Below are 16,977 nucleotides of genomic sequence, written 5' to 3'. Positions count from 1 at the left end.
CACACACACACACACACAGGTGGAGCAGTAACCTGCAGAACAATCTGGGCTGCAGGTTACATAAGAAGCAGACAGAGAGGCTGTGTGCTGCTCCAGCTGCCCTATCATATCTCTTTAAATGAGAAAGCGCTGCGTGTGTGCGTATGTGTGCGTATGTGTGTGCGGAGGAGAAATTACGGGACAGAGAGGGCCATTCTGCTGTGGACGACGACTAGAAGATCGAAAACACAACAAACAGCCTGCTTTGCTTGGATCTTCACATTCCTACAGAGGAGGCCGTGCATCGGTTCTCATCTAAATTCGACGGATTCTGATTGTGGACCCGGGTGCTCTTCTTGTATGTATGGGCTCGGCAGGCGCATCCCTCGCATCCTGATAGTACACAACGGGAAGCATCTTAATCGATATCTGTTTCCACCATCTCTGCGCCGAAACACTGACGGGAACGTGATAACGGGGCAGCGGTGAAAACAGCGTGTTGATCATGGATTAATGGCTGAGTGAATTTTCATCTGAGAGGTAAGGGATGCTGCGAAAAAATAGGGCCGAACGAGGAGGATGCGTCCATGGGTGCAGTGGGTGTGTGTAGCATGTCTGTGCTTGTGATGGATGACGGGGTGTTTGGTTATAGCAGCAGCATCCCCAGCCGCTCAGACGAGGCGGAGGGGACTGCAGAGAGATCAGGCTGATGCGGGTGGACGGTGCTGGGTATTCCAGCTCTTTGTGTGCATGCTCGGGCCTGTGGAAGTCCGATCATCCGCATCGAGCTGCGTATTATTAACAAACATAATGACGCCAGCGTCTGTCAGTGACGCAACCTTTTTCGCTCTCAGTTGTTCTGCCATGTGACTTCTTTCTTTGAGCCATTTGTCTTCCGAAGTGTTTCTTGGTTTTTGCCCCAGTTGTCCCTTGATCTTTTCATACTCTTTACTGTTAAATATGAGAGGATTGAGTTGATGATCTCAACATAACCATTATAGCTCAGATCTACACCAATTTGCCCTTTAGGCTACCTTTGAGGCCCGAAAGAGTGTGATGAATTCAGTGGATTTGAATTGGGTGGGGGGATAGAAAAAGAAAACATCATAACCCTGATAACCCTATGGCATAATCACACTTGGCAAAGCTTGTCCATAAGGAAGGCCAATTCAAGATGTGATTAAGCTGAGTGAGTTAGCAAAATAACAGAAAATCCCACATTTGTTGGAAAGTAAACTTTCTGTATGAGGCTAGCTGGCTAACATATGCTTTGAGCTTAGCATATATAGTCAAATAAAAAGACAGTGAAGACTCACCTATACATGACAGACTGCACAACACTGTTACATCAACCAGAACCAAAACAAAACCATTTTTTTTACGATTAGTGACAGCAATGGTCATAGGTCGGGCGGCGTGGCTGAGGTTAGGAGCGGTCGTCCTTTAACCAGAAGGTCATCGTTTCGATCTCAGTCTTCCCCCTCAGCATGCCAATGTGTCCTTGGGCAAGCTACTGAAACCCGAATTGCCCCTCATAGAAAAAGTACTGCCCATAGATGCACTGTATCAATATGTGTGTGCAAATGGGTGAATAGCAATAACCTGTACTGTAATGCGCATTGAATGGTCATCAAGACTAGAAAAGCGCTATATAAATACAGACCATTTACCATAGGTCCCCAGCGTGGTCACCAACTAACTTGTTGTGCTAGAACACAGCTGGAAATGAATGTAAACTGTAGTAAATGAATATAGAATGTCATTCCTTTTCAGTACCTGTTTGCTTAGCTAAACCGTATGCAGAGGAATCAGAGCCATACTACTGTACTGAGGTGTTCCTTCAACCTCACTTTATACATGAGCTGAGTAGACACATTGGCACAGGATCTTATTTACTGAGGTTTTCTGGCACTTAGTTGAAGTTGCAGGCCTATCAGTGGTAGTGTATGCTAAACTTGAGACAGCTAAGTTAACATTGGCTTCAGTCTATAAGGCGATATTGCTGTTGGTAACGTTACAACTGTTACCTCCACAATTCATGCAGCTATGGACCTTTTGTTGCTGCAGGTGTTCAGTGTCCTCAACTGTTTTCCAATAACATTTGGACAGTTAGCAGACAGTAGTAGACTGATGTTGTCCGGCCCACCTGTGCAGATGGACACACTGCAGCAGACCTGTATAATTGCAATTCCCCCTCTCCAGTGTTAGCAGCAAGACAGACAGAAAAACCAGCAGGAACAGCTGCAGAGGAAACAGAAGACAAGAGTTTAGGGGTTGCTGATTAGTGTGGAGTGACTGTTCATCTCTCATAATGCTTAATCCTTGCTAATATCATTTCAGGTTATCATGGTGTATCACTGCTTTGGTGACACAGATAAACCCAGTGGGGCAGACAGTTTGAGGGTTATACAGAATGAAGTTTGCCTGGAATGTTGTGCTTTGACTGTTCTAGTATATAGGACATGAGTGATCCTGAAAAATATTTCTTTCACTCCTCTCCCATCATGCATCTTTCCAGACTAATGTAGGACTTTGTGAGGACAGAGTTTGCAAAGTTCAAACTCATCTTCTTGGGAGATGGAACCTGCATGATGAACTCGGTAGTTAAACTTGCAGAATGGGAAGACCCAGTGATGTGTAACTGGGACAACAGCAGTCTTTGTTTGGATTTGTTATCAATTCATACATTTTTATTGCAGCACGATATGTTCATACAGTTGTGGCTCAACTGGTAAGAATTGTAAGATTTGTAGTACATTTCTTAGCTTCCTTGTGCCACGGAGGGAACCCTAAATTGCAGCTGATGCTTAGGTAAAGAACTTGCATAGTCTCCTGCCTGAATGAAAGGCAAGTTGTAAAGTGCTCCTGATCAAAACACATAAGCAGGGTGGTACAGAGGTGACATCATTGTACCTCAACTGTCCAATCTCTGGGAAATGCAAATATCTTTTTTAAATTTTTTATTTGAGAATAAATTTCATCTTCCAAAGGAGGAGCTTAAAGTTAAAAGATAATTCAAACAGTAGAGATAGATGGGGATTATATGCATCAAGGGACCTCCGAGAGACTCAAACTGGGTATGCTGTGGTCTTTTGTTGACCAATTCATCTGTAAGACATTGGGACACCTCTTAAGGTAAAACAACATCTAAGTCAACATGTACATGATAATGACTCCAAGAAGAGCTAGAAGTATTGAGAAAAATGGAAAGTTTGACCATCCATATGTACATGAAAACTGGGCACACACTGGCTGCTGCTGATGTTTGAAAGGACCACAATAAAGAAGTAACTGGAACTTGAAGTGAGACCTAATTTGCCCAAGCTCAGGACAATAACATTTTACATGTTTAAAAATACATGGCATCGACCCACAGTCGACATCTCGCTCAAATATCGTACAATGTTGGAACAGATTTTCAAGTGGACATTATCAATCAACAAGAGTAAGGAAAAACTACTAAAAACCCTTTTAACAGGGTAAAAAGAAGGTAGAAACCTCAGAGAGAGCCACATGTGAGGGATCCCTCTCCCAGGACGGACAGAAGTGCAATAGATGCCACGTGTAAAGGAGAACATCAGAAAGATAAAGGTTTTAGCAGCATTGATAAGGGTAAACATTTTGAAGCATAACTGAAGGTCAATGAATTGATGGATTAATGTCATTAATGGTCGAGTGTCTGAGGAGAAATATTATGAATCAAGCAGTCCTGCTGCAATCATAGTCTATGGTCAGCAGCCAGCAAGATCATGATCCACCATCAAGATCGGATGCCACTATAGTCCACAGTCATTGTCCACTGCCGCCATTAGGATCCATCATCAGCTGCCACCTCGGTCGTGGTCCACCCCCATTATCAGATGCCAATTATATTTGATACCTTTACCAAATAATGATTTCTTACCTCAAATTTCCATTCCTACTGGCCTTGGGTTTAGAGAGAGGGCCACTGGCTGATATTAAAACATACACAATAGTGATCTTAGTGCTGAATGGTTTGTTGTGAGTGTTGACTCATTGGGACTTAAGGACTGTGGCAAGATGTTCTGACTGTCCATTTATGTAAGGGATGTTTCTGATGGTCCCTGTTGAGTCAACACCGTCCGTACTGGTCTTCATTTACGGCAGGATTGTCATCATGCATAAAACCTAAAATAAAATGTATTACCAATTTATTCCCTTTAATGAAATAATTGTATTAACAACAGGTTTTCTGTAATAGTGTTTACCAGTCAATGGTCTTCTTACAGAGTAAGTTTGAGAATGTAAGCCAACCAAGAGCACATTTTATATGCACATTTAAAAAAAGCTCCTTTAAAATTGAACCTGTTATTGAAGGCTGACTTAACAATATTCACTTACTCTGGCAAATGCCAGAATAAAACTGTTGTCTCACCAAATCATTACTATTGTGAAGATACACATGATAAACACACCTCAATGACTGAACTCCACTTCATTAACTAACTGATCCATTTTTTTCTGTAATTAGAGGAATTCTAGTTGTTTAGTAGAATTGATGTGAATTATTTGTCATGAGATTGTTTTTTCTGTTTCCTGTTTATATTTCTGTTCTATACATTACATAAGGGTTACCAGGCTAAAATGCTGCTTTTATGTGACAACTACTTTTAATGATACTCATATTGATATTTAAATAGATAGATCACAGACTAGGTAGGCAACAGAAAGTCCTCCTTAATTAACAGCCACAACTATCGCAATTTTGAAAAGCTTTATTTATCCTGTACATACTAAGAGACCAAGCTGCCATTTTCATTAAACTGTAGTGGAAAAGCTGAGTTTTGGGATTTAAAAAAGCTACTCTGTCTCAGTCGGTTGAGTGCTTTGGTTATTAATTAAGGGAGCTGGTGGTTTGATCTCTTGCTCCACATCTTGATGTACCCTGAGAATAATGCTGAACCTCAGCAGGGTTTATGTAAGAAACGATGAGTACTTCAAACAATTGGAAAACTGATAACCTATCATATATTCTATATCCACTGTATTAAATAAGCTAATGGCCATTGAGTTAGTTGCACTTTGGGGACAATGTGGGTTGAGCACTTAAGTGTTGTTTGTACTGATGACAAGTGTTAGCAGCATTTGTATAAATCATGGAATTGAGATTGACAAAAGGGCGAAATGGAACTGACTGAGTCATGCGGCTCTGTTTCACAGCCTGTGTTGCCTTTGCCTTGTAACAGAGGTCCTTTGCAGTTAAACGTTACATTGCTATTTGTAGTAAGACTGTGTTGAAGGGAACATGTTTTTGTGGTCACATGTAGTCCCAGGTTCACTGCAATAACACACACTATTAGTACTCTGCAACACAGTTAGTTTGGCCCGGTGAGTATAGCTCGCTGATGTGATTCAGCAGGGGAGATGGGACTGTATTAGTATTAGTACAGCAGAATACAGTATATTTACAGTTGAAGGCTGTATAAGTATAGCTCTATACAGTATACGTATAAAAGCATACACTATAATTACAGCAGAATACAGTGTATTTACGGCTGAAGGCATTATAAGTTAAGCTCACTACAGTATAAGTACAGCAGAATACAGTATATTTACATTTGAAGGTAGTATAAGTACAGCTCAAAACAGTATTAGTACAGCAGAATACAGTATATTTAGAGTGTATACCAGTATAAGTACAGCCCAATAGAGTATAAGTACAGCAGAATATATTATACTTACAGTTAAAGGCAGTATTAGTTTAGCTGAATACATTATATTTACAGTTGAAGGCAGTATAAGTACAACAGAAACAATCCTTTTCTTTGAAATGTTAGGGAGGGCTTTCTGTAGCTGGTCTAGTTGACAACTTTGTTGTATTATGTAATGAATGAGCCTTGTTGATGCTGCAGCGGCACAGCCAGTCTCCATCTGTTCAGGCACTGAGGACAAATATATTCAAGTGATGGAACGTAAATGCTGTCATACTGAAAAGTGTTCCTGATAACAGCATATACATGCAAGCTGATGCAGGGGTTGCTGTCAGTAGAGTGGGACAAAGCGATGCTGTAGTGTGTGAAGTGGCAAAGTCAGCATGTTATGTAACTGAGCGGTTGGAGCCTGTCCTCCTGATGCTGATACAGTGAGATCACAGACAACAGGCTAGATGAGGCCATGGGCCATAGCATTCATTTCAACTACGATGTGTTTTGACTTGGAGCGTCGAGCTACGTTAACTCAAACAGCAAATGGGAAGCAGGATGCTGATCATAGCGGCATCTTGACTCAGCTGACTGCAAAAAACACAGGTGTTACTAGTCACATGAACTAAGGTTGTGCTCTATTTAGATAGAGCCTTAACTAATTATTTCATGTCAAAATGGTTGCAGTGAAAAAGGTTTAATAGTTTGACATTTTTATCTTAACTCAAGGTCCTTTTTAAGAGCTTTCAGTCACACATCAGTGGATGGATTTTGCTCACTTTGGTGAAAAAAGTTAGCAATTTATGAATGAAACAACCTTGGTGAGACTAAGTGTAATTCCTGGATAAAGCTAGTATGTGGAGTCAAGGTCATATCGTAGCTTCTTATGTAGAAAATATGTTGTTTTCGAACATCTGAATGTAGTGATTAGTGATTGACAGAAAACCTGCACATTACGAGCTTCACATCACATGAAGCAAAATAAACCAATTGGTGCCGTAAACCAGTGCTGTTTGATGTTTGAATGACATTCTGGGAGAAACACCACAAGATAAATAGTTTGACAAGCTCAATAGGTATTTAACATGTGTAGCTTTATATAAACAACATCAGCAACATCGACAACATTAAAAGTTACAGTAATTCCATCAATTTCACTGCAATATGACATTATGGATACTAAGAAGCACATGCACAAGGATGTAGTTCAATACTTACAAACTGCAGATCAATTTCCCATTTAGAGAAACCACGTGTACAGTAATAATGTACTAGAATTAGAAGAAATATAAGGAATGATCATAATAAACATATATATATAGTATTTATGAGTTATCAGTGTTTAATGGCCCACTGTGGATCTTTCCTATCTCATAAGGTTCCCAATGTTGAACATGTCCACCCCCAGCGAGCTGAAGTCTGCCTGTGTGACTCGCAACGGAATGGTGAAGTTGCCCACCAGCCAGCCCAACGGTCTGGGTAGTGCGAGTATCACCAAAGGGACACCTGCTGCCAAAAACCGCCTGTGCCAGTCCTCATCTGTACCCTCTATCCTGCCTACTCCAACATCATCCCTTCCCTACCACCACCACCTGGACGGCCCTGGCATGCCCCACTCAGCAGCCTCTCTTTTGGGCACTGACATGGAGCCTGGAAAGCCTCTGGTAGGCTTGAAGCCATCCCTTCGCCAGCTTCCCCCTCTCACTCTACCCAAACCCATGCTGCTGGAGCGCCAGCTTGTCCTGGATGAGAAGTTGCTTAACCGACTGCTCTGGTATTTTACCACAGGTGAAAAATGTGTGCTGGCACAAGTATGCAAGACATGGCGAAAGGTGCTATATCAGCCTAAGTTCTGGGAGGGTGTGACACCTATCTTGCATGCCAAGGAGCTCTACACCCTACTGCCCAATGGGGAGAAGGAGTTTGTCAGTCTACAGGCTTTCGCCCTACGTGGTTTCCAGTCTTTCTGCTTAGTGGGCGTGTCAGACCTGGACATTTGTGAGTTCATCGATAACTACCCACTGTCCAAGAAGGGTGTCCGCTCAGTCAGCCTCAAGAGGTCCACCATTACAGATGCCGGTTTGGAGGTGAGTCATGATGATGAAGTTGACAGAGGTTATTGGATGAAAAATGTACCTGCTCTTTGAGATGATTACACATAAGAAGCATTCATAGCTGTACTCAGTGTCATTCAAGCTCAAGGCAACTACTAGACGTAGTTAAGGTATAGGACAGGTTGAAACTGGTGTTGTCGGGGTCAAAGTCACATGGTGTATGTCTGTGGTTTAGTCTGAATTAGCTGCTGTTTCCTGTAATAACTAAGGTCACCAACAACTGATTTAATTGAGGTTCGAAATAGTTAGGCTCAGTATAAGAATCAATTATAAAATCAGGTCATCCCATTATGTTCTTATGCAGGCCACACTAAAATAGGAAACCATATCTTCCTTTGGCAAATAATCATAACTACCGTCTGACAAGCTTGATTATACAGTATGTTTGATAATTTAGGAAAAGTGATGATATGATTATATATTTAGAACACTATTACAAGATTGTGTGATAGAGATAGTCAAGTGCAAGTCAAAGTGTTTGTCAGGATAAAGTTTTCAGATCATGAAACAGATTTGGTGAAACAAATGTCATTATCCACACTGCAGTTCACTGTCAAGGCTCACACACACAGAATAACTCACAGTGTAATCACATTTACTTGTATTGACTCTACAACAAAGTGGACATATGAAGAGCAGTGGAAACATTTTGCAGAATACAATGCAGATCACACCAGTATAACAGTGCAGCCCCACAGATTAAGTGATGGATCAGTGATCAATGCCCAAGGACACGTTAGTAACCCACCTCCTTCCAGTGCACGAATGATGATGAAACAGTGTGAGGAGGCTCAGGCAGCAGCTTCAGTGGCAGTTTGACTGCTGCACAACCGAACCTGTGCTTATTTTGACAAAACAATTGGGTTGATTGGAATCATATTCCACTGCCAGGACAAAAGAGGCATAGTGCTTGCAGAGTGTTTTTCACATCGCTCTTTATACCAGCTAGGCCTCCTATTCTGGGATGAGTGGATGGTTGCCATAGCGAATTCTGCAAACTGCGGTCAGAGCTAATGGGACTGGCCATTTCTTTAGTCTGCATGTAATATATTTACTTTCGACCAGAAATGCACATACTCTGAGTGTAACAAGTGAAATAAAAAATGCAAATGGTTGAATATAAAATGATCTTGAAACAACACACTAAAAATAAAAATGTAAACAATGTTGGTCTTAAAAAATTCATAGTAATCCAGTAAGGACAATTGTGGGTAAGTTGTTTATGGGTGAGCTCTTGATGTGTGAAGGATTCTGGACTACAAAGGTTTTTTTATTTATTCAGTCAAGTTGCAGTAACCATCGAACAGAAAGAATGTTGGCAGTTTTGGAAATACATGCAGCATTTTAACACAAGACGTTCATTATACCATTCATTTTAAAAGCAGCGTCATCAGTGATCCAAACTGATGGTCTTTCTGTTGCAGGTCATGTTGGAGCAAATGCAAGGACTGATGCATCTTGAACTGTCAGGCTGCAATGACTTCACAGAGGCTGGCCTGTGGTCTAGTCTGAATGCCCGTCTAACTTCCCTCAGTGTCAGTGACTGCATCAATGTGGCGGATGACGCCATTGCTGCTATCTCACAGCTCCTACCCAACTTATCAGAGTTGAGTCTGCAGGCTTACCACGTCACTGACACAGCCATGGCCTACTTCACAGCCAAACAGGTAGAATGCTAAAACAAGAGAAACCAGTGTGGTGTTTTTCTGTTGTTTTTGAGTTGGTAAACTGTCTATGTTGTCTGAGCTAGATCATGTTCTTGTTCATATTCCCTTCTCTTCATATTAATAAATAAAGGAGATATAATTGTTGTATTGTAATGAAGAAACAAAAAGGCAGCTTGTTTGTTGGAAACAAAGTAAAACATTCACTTAATCAAATAAACTTAAATGACCCTCCACTTTCAGGGCTACACCACCCACACTCTGAGGCTACACTCCTGTTGGGAGATCACCAATCACGGTGTGGTCAACATGGTGCACAGCCTTCCCAACCTGACTGCCCTCAGCCTCTCTGGCTGCTCCAAGATCACAGATGATGGTGTGGAGCTGGTTGCTGAGAACCTGCGTAAGCTCCGCAGCCTGGATTTATCCTGGTGCCCTCGGATCACTGACATGGCCCTGGAGTACATTGCCTGTGACCTGCATAAACTGGAAGAACTGGTGCTGGACAGGTCAGCGTGTCCTGCTTTCATCCTTATTATTAGCAGTTAGAGAGTGAAATGCAGAGGTGATAAAGTAACTGATGGTACATTGGTACCCGCACCACAGAGGGGGCGAATAAGCCATTGATTATTCTGGACATTCTACACTTCTAAACATTCACGTTTGATAAGATCAGAAGCTGCATCAGGAAGCTTGTTATTACCTGGATCACTTATCCTCTTTCTTTCACCTCAGAGTACAGTTTGTAAAGAGTTGCAAATTACACCTGACATCATTTGAGTCATAGTAGATGAAATGATGATGCATGGGAAAATTCATTTATAGCAACAGCAAAAATTATATTTACTGAGGAGGAACGTGTACGACTTAACTAAAGCAATGTTAAGGCTATAAAAGACTTCAAAAGCTTGAAAACAAAGATACTAATCAGTAGACTTATCATCTGAAACAAGCTTATACCGACTGCAACGTCACAGTAACATGAGATCTGCCCAAACATAGAGTGATGTGACGCTTGGTCAGACACCTTCTTTGCTTTGATTGGTGGATTATCTGCCTCATGTGCTCATGTACAGCTTTAGTCCACTGGAGCCTCACTCTAGTGATTTGTCAATGCTTTCTTTACAGCAGAGATTCTAATTGCAACAGTCTTGGAAAAGTTGTGGTTATTGATAATTGTTGTGTTTTATGATTGTAGGTGCGTGCGGATTACAGACACTGGTTTAGGCTACTTGTCCACCATGTCATCATTAAGGAGCCTCTATTTGCGCTGGTGTTGTCAGGTAACACAAAACACAAGTTCACTGTATTTTCTTTCTTTCTTTCTTTCTTTCTTTCTTTCTTTCTTTCTTTCTTTCTTTCTTTCTTTCTTTCTATCTATCTATCTATCTATCTATCTATCTATCTATCTATCTATCATAAGCACAGAAAAATCTGAACTACATTATCTCACAACAGTAATGTCACATTTGCAAACCTTAACGGGATAGTTCACAGAAAAATGAAAATTCACTCATTATCTACTCACCACGATGCCGATGGAGTGGTGGGTGAAGAGTTTAGTCCACACAACTTCTGGAGTCTCAGTAAACTTTGTTGCAGCAGAATCCAACACAATTGAAGTCAATGGTGTCCTCTTCTTCAAACTTAATAAAACAAGAGAAAAAACACAACATGCCTCTATACTGCTCGTGTGGTGTCATCCAAGTGTACGCAAGCCCCGTAATGTAAATGTAAATGAATTCGATATGAATGTCTGGGCTTGCGGATACTTCACCCACCCCTCCATCGGCAAAGTGGTGAGTAAATAACGAGTGGATTTTTATTTTTAAGTGAACCATCCCTTTAAGGGAGATTGTACAAGTTTTGCATGTGTTGTGTTTCTTTCTACAACCAGCAAAGGGTGGATGAAGATGAGAATTACAAGAAAAGGCTCCAAATTGGTGTGTATGTGTTGATTGCAGGTGCAAGATTTTGGACTGCAGCATTTGTTTGGAATGAGGAGTCTTCGTCTTCTGTCCCTTGCAGGTTTGATTTCTTGCTCCATCTTCCACACAGAACGAATTCCAGTGTATTCCATCCACATTGAAGTATTGAATTTAATACTATTCATATTCAGATGATAAGAACCTCCCTTGTTCTTGCATACATTAGTAACAGTAGACAAGCAAGTAATGGACAGGTAGCAAAGAAGCGAGAATATATATGGTAGAGAATCTAAACTCAAAAGTTCACTCAGTAGTGTGAGTGACCACGACACACTGCAAATCTTTTATACTAAGCTGAAAGTCAATGAAGTAATTAGAACAAAAATAAATACAATCTGCAACTATTTTTAGAGTTAATTAATCTTTAAAATCATCTGTCAAGACAAATGCCAAGCATCTTGTAATTGCATATCCTAATGTTCAGTGTACATATGTTCGTAAGTATCCCTCTGGACATTCAAAAAACTACTCAAAACTCTACAAAAAAATGCATATGACTTGATTTGATTCAATCTTTCCTTGTCTTTGTCACATTAAATATGTTTTCTCCCTAATATGAAAAGTGTTCTTGGGTCCCTTGAAAGGCGCTATTAAAATTATTATATAATATATATATATATATATAATTATATATTATATAAAAAGTTATTATTGTTAGACAAAATTGCTTTGGGTTTTGGACTGTTGGAATAAAAGAACCATACATTAAATGATGCCATGTTGGACTTTACATTAGCATTGTACAGAACCAAGATTGATATTGAGAATTGATATTGAGAAAAACCTGTACATGGATTAGTCCCCTTTGTACATGTTACCCAGCCCACAGCTGTTATTTCTGCTGCTGTGTCCCTCTCAGGCTGCCCCCTGCTGACCACCACTGGTCTGTCAGGCCTCATCCAACTGCAAGAACTGGAGGAGCTGGAGCTGACCAACTGTCCCGGAGCCACTGCAGAGCTCTTCAAATACTACTCGCAGCACCTGCCCCACTGCATGGTCATCGAGTAAGACCACTGACAACTGACCAACCGGCTGACCAGCCGCCATGCTTCAACCTTCCTCCTGTTTACTCTTTCACTTTTTTCCCCAAATGCTAACCAGGAGACCGAACTGATCCTATAGTACCACACCGTTCCTCATTACCTGTCCCCCTACCCCACGTCTTCCTCCACACCCATTGAGAAGACTGACCCACAGGCGGACAGAGGCAGGAAGGCAGATCATGGTACATGCCAGACCCAGAGGATGATGGGATGGCGTTTGAGCTTCATTTAAGAAGATAATGGCGTGAAGAGCTTGGTGTGACGTCTTGTCTGACAAGTTTCTTTTTCAGGATTTACAACAGGTTTTTGTTTGCAGACAAGAGCTTCTCTACAGACTGATTTTTTTTCAGCTGAATGGATACTGAAGGGAATAACATTCACAGATAAATATGCAGTGTGAAGAAATTTGAAAAAGGGAAATAGACCTTTGTGTTTGAGCTGAAATGGTGGAACTCACACATGCGCCCATACACATATTGTACATGGTAAGTGAACAAATGTAAGTCTTCAAGACCATGAGTACTGACATTTCTATTTCCATCAGTCTGTGTAATAAACTGCTGGTTTTCTTTTTCTCAGAGGGTATCACAGGTAGAATTTTCTTTTTGTAGAAGGCACATGTCAACTGGAGAGACGGGTGGACAAAAGATGCAGTTCAGGACATGTCATGGACTCACATCTTTTTGGGATACCACCAACTTTTCCATTTTTATTTCATGTCTTAAAGAAATCAAAAAAGGAGAAACTGAAACCCAACTGTTTTCATTGTTTTTTGTGTTGAAATTGCACGCTATTTTTTTCTCTTGATCCTCCCGTCTTAATTTTTTGTATACATATATTTTAATTTACAAATCTGCAGGAGAAGCTGTCATACATTATGGATGTTTTTCTTTAAAGGGTAAACGTGTTACTGAGGCAAAATGAAGCAGTCGGTCAAAGTACTGTCTGACTTGGAGTTTCTGCTGAAGTTAAAATGCTTTCTCTCAAACAATGGATCGAAATTAATCCTAAATGCTAAACAAGGCAAATGTGTGACTTAAACCCACAGTGATAACTTCATAACTTTCTTACATCTTGCTCAAACTCATTATTTATTTCCATCTTTTAAATGCAGATAGAAACAGATCTGAAGCTGAAAAATGCATTTTGTGACCCTTCTAGCTCAGGTCAGGTTACCTAAGGTAAATTGGGGAGGATAGGGGATTTCTGTATTAATCAATATTTTAAAATTAACAGGAGCCAAGGGTCGTTATAATGTAGCAGTTTTAAAGTAATCTAGTTTTGGGAATTTTAAGGTTTTTCCTACAAACCCAGAGTCAGAGAAACGTAATGGTTAATGGCCGAGATCTGCCACATGGCTACAGAATGAGGGGGCATGTGCAGTCACATGATCAGATAGGCTGTAATCAAACCAACTGGTTATTATAACTTGACATGTAGAATTATTATTCAAATCTAAATTATAATAAACAATAGCTTAATAGACTATTTCATAGAAAGACCATAAGTTCTCATACACATCCATAAACTGAGCTAAGCTAAGCTACAATTCAACATATCTTTATCTGCTAAAAAAGTGTCTGATTCTGGGTAAGAAAGAAAAACAACCAAATAATTTATTTAAGATGGAGAAAAAGGTTATTGATGTTGCAAAGGAAAATTTTAAAGTAAGTAGTTGTCTTTTCCCACCATCAGCTGATATCTACAGCAGAGGGAATGGATAAGCTTAGCAGTCAGCCACTGTGGTGCTTTTTGTCTCTTATTTGTCCTCAGATGTGCTGACTGCCACCTGAAGGATTGGATCAGTGTCAGCTAGTATCAGGTTGTGCCAAATGCATCCGCAGCAGTGCAGAGAAAGTGGCTGGTCGCCTCTAACTGATTACTGACCGCACTAAAACGGACTGTTATGTATGGACACAGCAGACCATGCATGTTTTTAGTTGGTCTGCATTTCCGTTTTGAGGAGGCTAATTTTAAAGGTTGATCTGCATCTCTTCATTGTACATAAATTTATTTATTTATTTATTTATTATATATTTATTTTAATTAATTTGTGTCTTATGTGATTTATTTATCAAAGTGACATTTTTCAAAGGGTTTTGTTCTATTGAACTTCACATTTGAGCCTGAATAAGCTACTGCATTGATTGTTGGTTTTGTACTTTTAGTTTTCACATTTTACATGATTTTCTAACATTTCTGACCCCGTAGTGAAACAATCTACATCTTACACATTTAACATGCACTCTTTTAGACACCAGTGACCATTAACATCATAAATGCCTTTTAAGTCTTCATAATGTGTAAGAGTATATTTTCCTCTGTGCAAGTGAGTGTCAAATTCTTTGACACTGTTTCATTATTAAGAACAAGGAAACGAACAGTGGTGACAAGTTATATTTGCTATACTTTTTCAGAATGTGGCAGCGAAACACAGAGTATAATATACAAAGAAGAATTTGAAGAACTGACTGTCATGGTTAATAGTGTTTACAATGTCTACTAAGATCTGTTTTGATGACATGGAAGATGAGGTTGTATGGAAGCCTATTACTGGCAAAACAGTCCAAACAAATTGAAACAGGAGTATTATCAAGCCAGCTAGCTTTAGCACTAGCTCAGTGCTCACTAGCTTTGGTTTGGGTAAGCTCACAACTTTATTGAACTTTATGGTGACACATACAAGACAACCTTAGGATGGCAAGGTTAAAATGTGCAGACATGCATTTATATGTTTTCATTATTAAAAAAATGATTGACTTTACTCTTAAAGACCCTTCGTTACCACTGCAACTTTTCACTCATGGAAGGAAGTAACTGTTCATCGTTTTTAGCTCTGGAATTAATATTAATTGGCTGCAGCTGATAAAACCAAAGTTCATGTTTAGCAGAACCAGTACCTAAAACATTCAGAAAGATTATTTTTTTGTATTTATCTGAATTAGTCGTTTTTAATAACTGAATGAAATGGTTGTCATTTAGCAAAGTTCACTGAATCCTCTCTTAATTTAAAGTGTAATATCAACATGCAGAAATATTGGCCACTACTTAATTGTCCATTCCAAACGTGCTCTGTACAAGCAATTCTGCTCCTTCACTCCTAAACCCTTGCTCACAATTTGACAACTGATCTGACCAATACAATGTCTATTGTGATCTTTCAGTGTTTTAGCTTTTATTGAACTTCCAAAAGGATCAAATGTAAGTTTACACATCATGAACTGTGATATGCACAGTCATGCAGTTCTCAGCCACAAACAACTAACACCAAACCTGTCTAAGGTACAGTATAATCTAAGATACATTTTCTAAAATAAATAATTCCTTTTATTTATATTGCTGTCTACAGTTTTTGGTCTACATCTGTCACCATTTTGTTAAAACTATTGTACAGCACAACTTTAAGTAAGCAGTTAAATAAATACTGACAGTTTACTGATAATGTTGAAATTGTCCTAATCTGTGTGCCCTTCCAGTTTCAGTGTGTTTATCCCACTGGTGCCTGTAATGACCAGACTTTAATCTGAGAGCATCTTTGCACTGAAGATCAGTGGCTTTTGTGTTTTGGTGGTTAAAAAAAGGATTCAATCATACCAACATCACACCAACATGTCTGTTGACAACAAGTGCCACATCAAGGTGTGGTCAGCAAGTGGCTTGGATTCATGGTAAGAATTGAAAAGAACAAATCATTTGTAATGCTGTGCATATGTCAGTATTTTAGTGGCAGGTGAAATGATGCCAGGAACAATGGATGTGGTCAAATATGTATTATTAGTTGCAGTTCGAAGCAAATAAAGATCAATGTTTAAAGTATGGGGTGGACTAAATATCAAAAACCAAATATGATACACAGGGGGCTCCTGGCATAGGCGACATAGCTATAGGCTATAGGCTTTGAAGACCAGCATCATTTACCCCCGAACCGGCGCAAAGAAATGCGCTTCCTGTGTGAACAGCCAGGCGGCTGCTCACATGAGAATTGCACATCATTAATGTTTATTTTTGTCGACATGAATAGCTAGCTAGCTGTCAGTACAGCAGATTTCAGACTCTTTTTATATTTTTTATTATATATTTGTATTATTTTTTATAGCCTACATTTTTGTCTGCCTGTGTGTGCATCTGTACACAGTCCAAAAGTTCTTGGGGATGCATGACAATTTGACAGGCTATTTGAGAGCATGTGAAATATATAATGTATAGCATTTCCTCACGTTTTACATATCCATATGTCAAACTTTGTTCATATTGCATTAAAATGCAGACACCAAATGGATTCTGATGTGCATTTTATACACATCGCTTGCAGTTTTGCGTGTGTATGTTGGGGGGCCTAGTGGGGGCGCCAATCTGAAATCTCGACTAGGGCTCCAACATTGCCAGGGCCGGCCCTGATGATACACATCTACTGACAACATGCATCATTTGACCATACATTCAAGTAGTTTAAAGGCTTTTCTGGAGTTCTCAACCTTATTAGCTTGCTCAGTTGTCATCACATGACCTAGTTATGGAAAAAGACT

At 39.9% G+C, this 16,977-nt stretch overlaps 1 protein-coding gene across 3 annotated transcripts; it reads left to right on the top strand.

Annotated features, from left to right (window-relative positions):
- fbxl16 (F-box and leucine-rich repeat protein 16) lies at window positions 1-15,893 on the top strand. 3 transcript variants are annotated; one of them, XR_004698580.2, is made up of 9 exons: window positions 1-519; window positions 7,021-7,729; window positions 9,181-9,423; window positions 9,664-9,929; window positions 10,619-10,703; window positions 11,385-11,448; window positions 12,268-12,412; window positions 12,510-12,936; window positions 13,031-15,893. XR_004698580.2 is itself a non-coding variant. In XM_035180835.2 (8 exons), exons 2-8 carry the CDS (start codon window positions 7,028-7,030, stop codon window positions 12,520-12,522), a joined length of 1,518 nt encoding a protein of 505 aa, XP_035036726.1. In that variant the 5' UTR covers window positions 1-519; window positions 7,021-7,027; the 3' UTR covers window positions 12,523-15,893. The 3 variants fall into 3 exon arrangements, 2 of the variants coding, with proteins under 2 accessions (XP_035036726.1, XP_035036727.1); XM_035180835.2 differs by having other exon boundaries at window positions 12,510-15,893; XM_035180836.2 differs by having other exon boundaries at window positions 2-519; window positions 12,268-15,893.
- Window positions 15,894-16,977: the final 1,084 nt, after the last annotated feature.

The sequence above is a fragment of the Hippoglossus stenolepis genome, chromosome 16, assembly GCF_022539355.2.
Source record: "Hippoglossus stenolepis isolate QCI-W04-F060 chromosome 16, HSTE1.2, whole genome shotgun sequence".
NCBI classification, from domain to species: Eukaryota; Metazoa; Chordata; class Actinopteri; order Pleuronectiformes; family Pleuronectidae; genus Hippoglossus; species Hippoglossus stenolepis.
The sequence above is the reverse complement of the archived record's forward strand: the minus strand, read 5'-3'. Positions and strand labels throughout refer to the sequence as shown.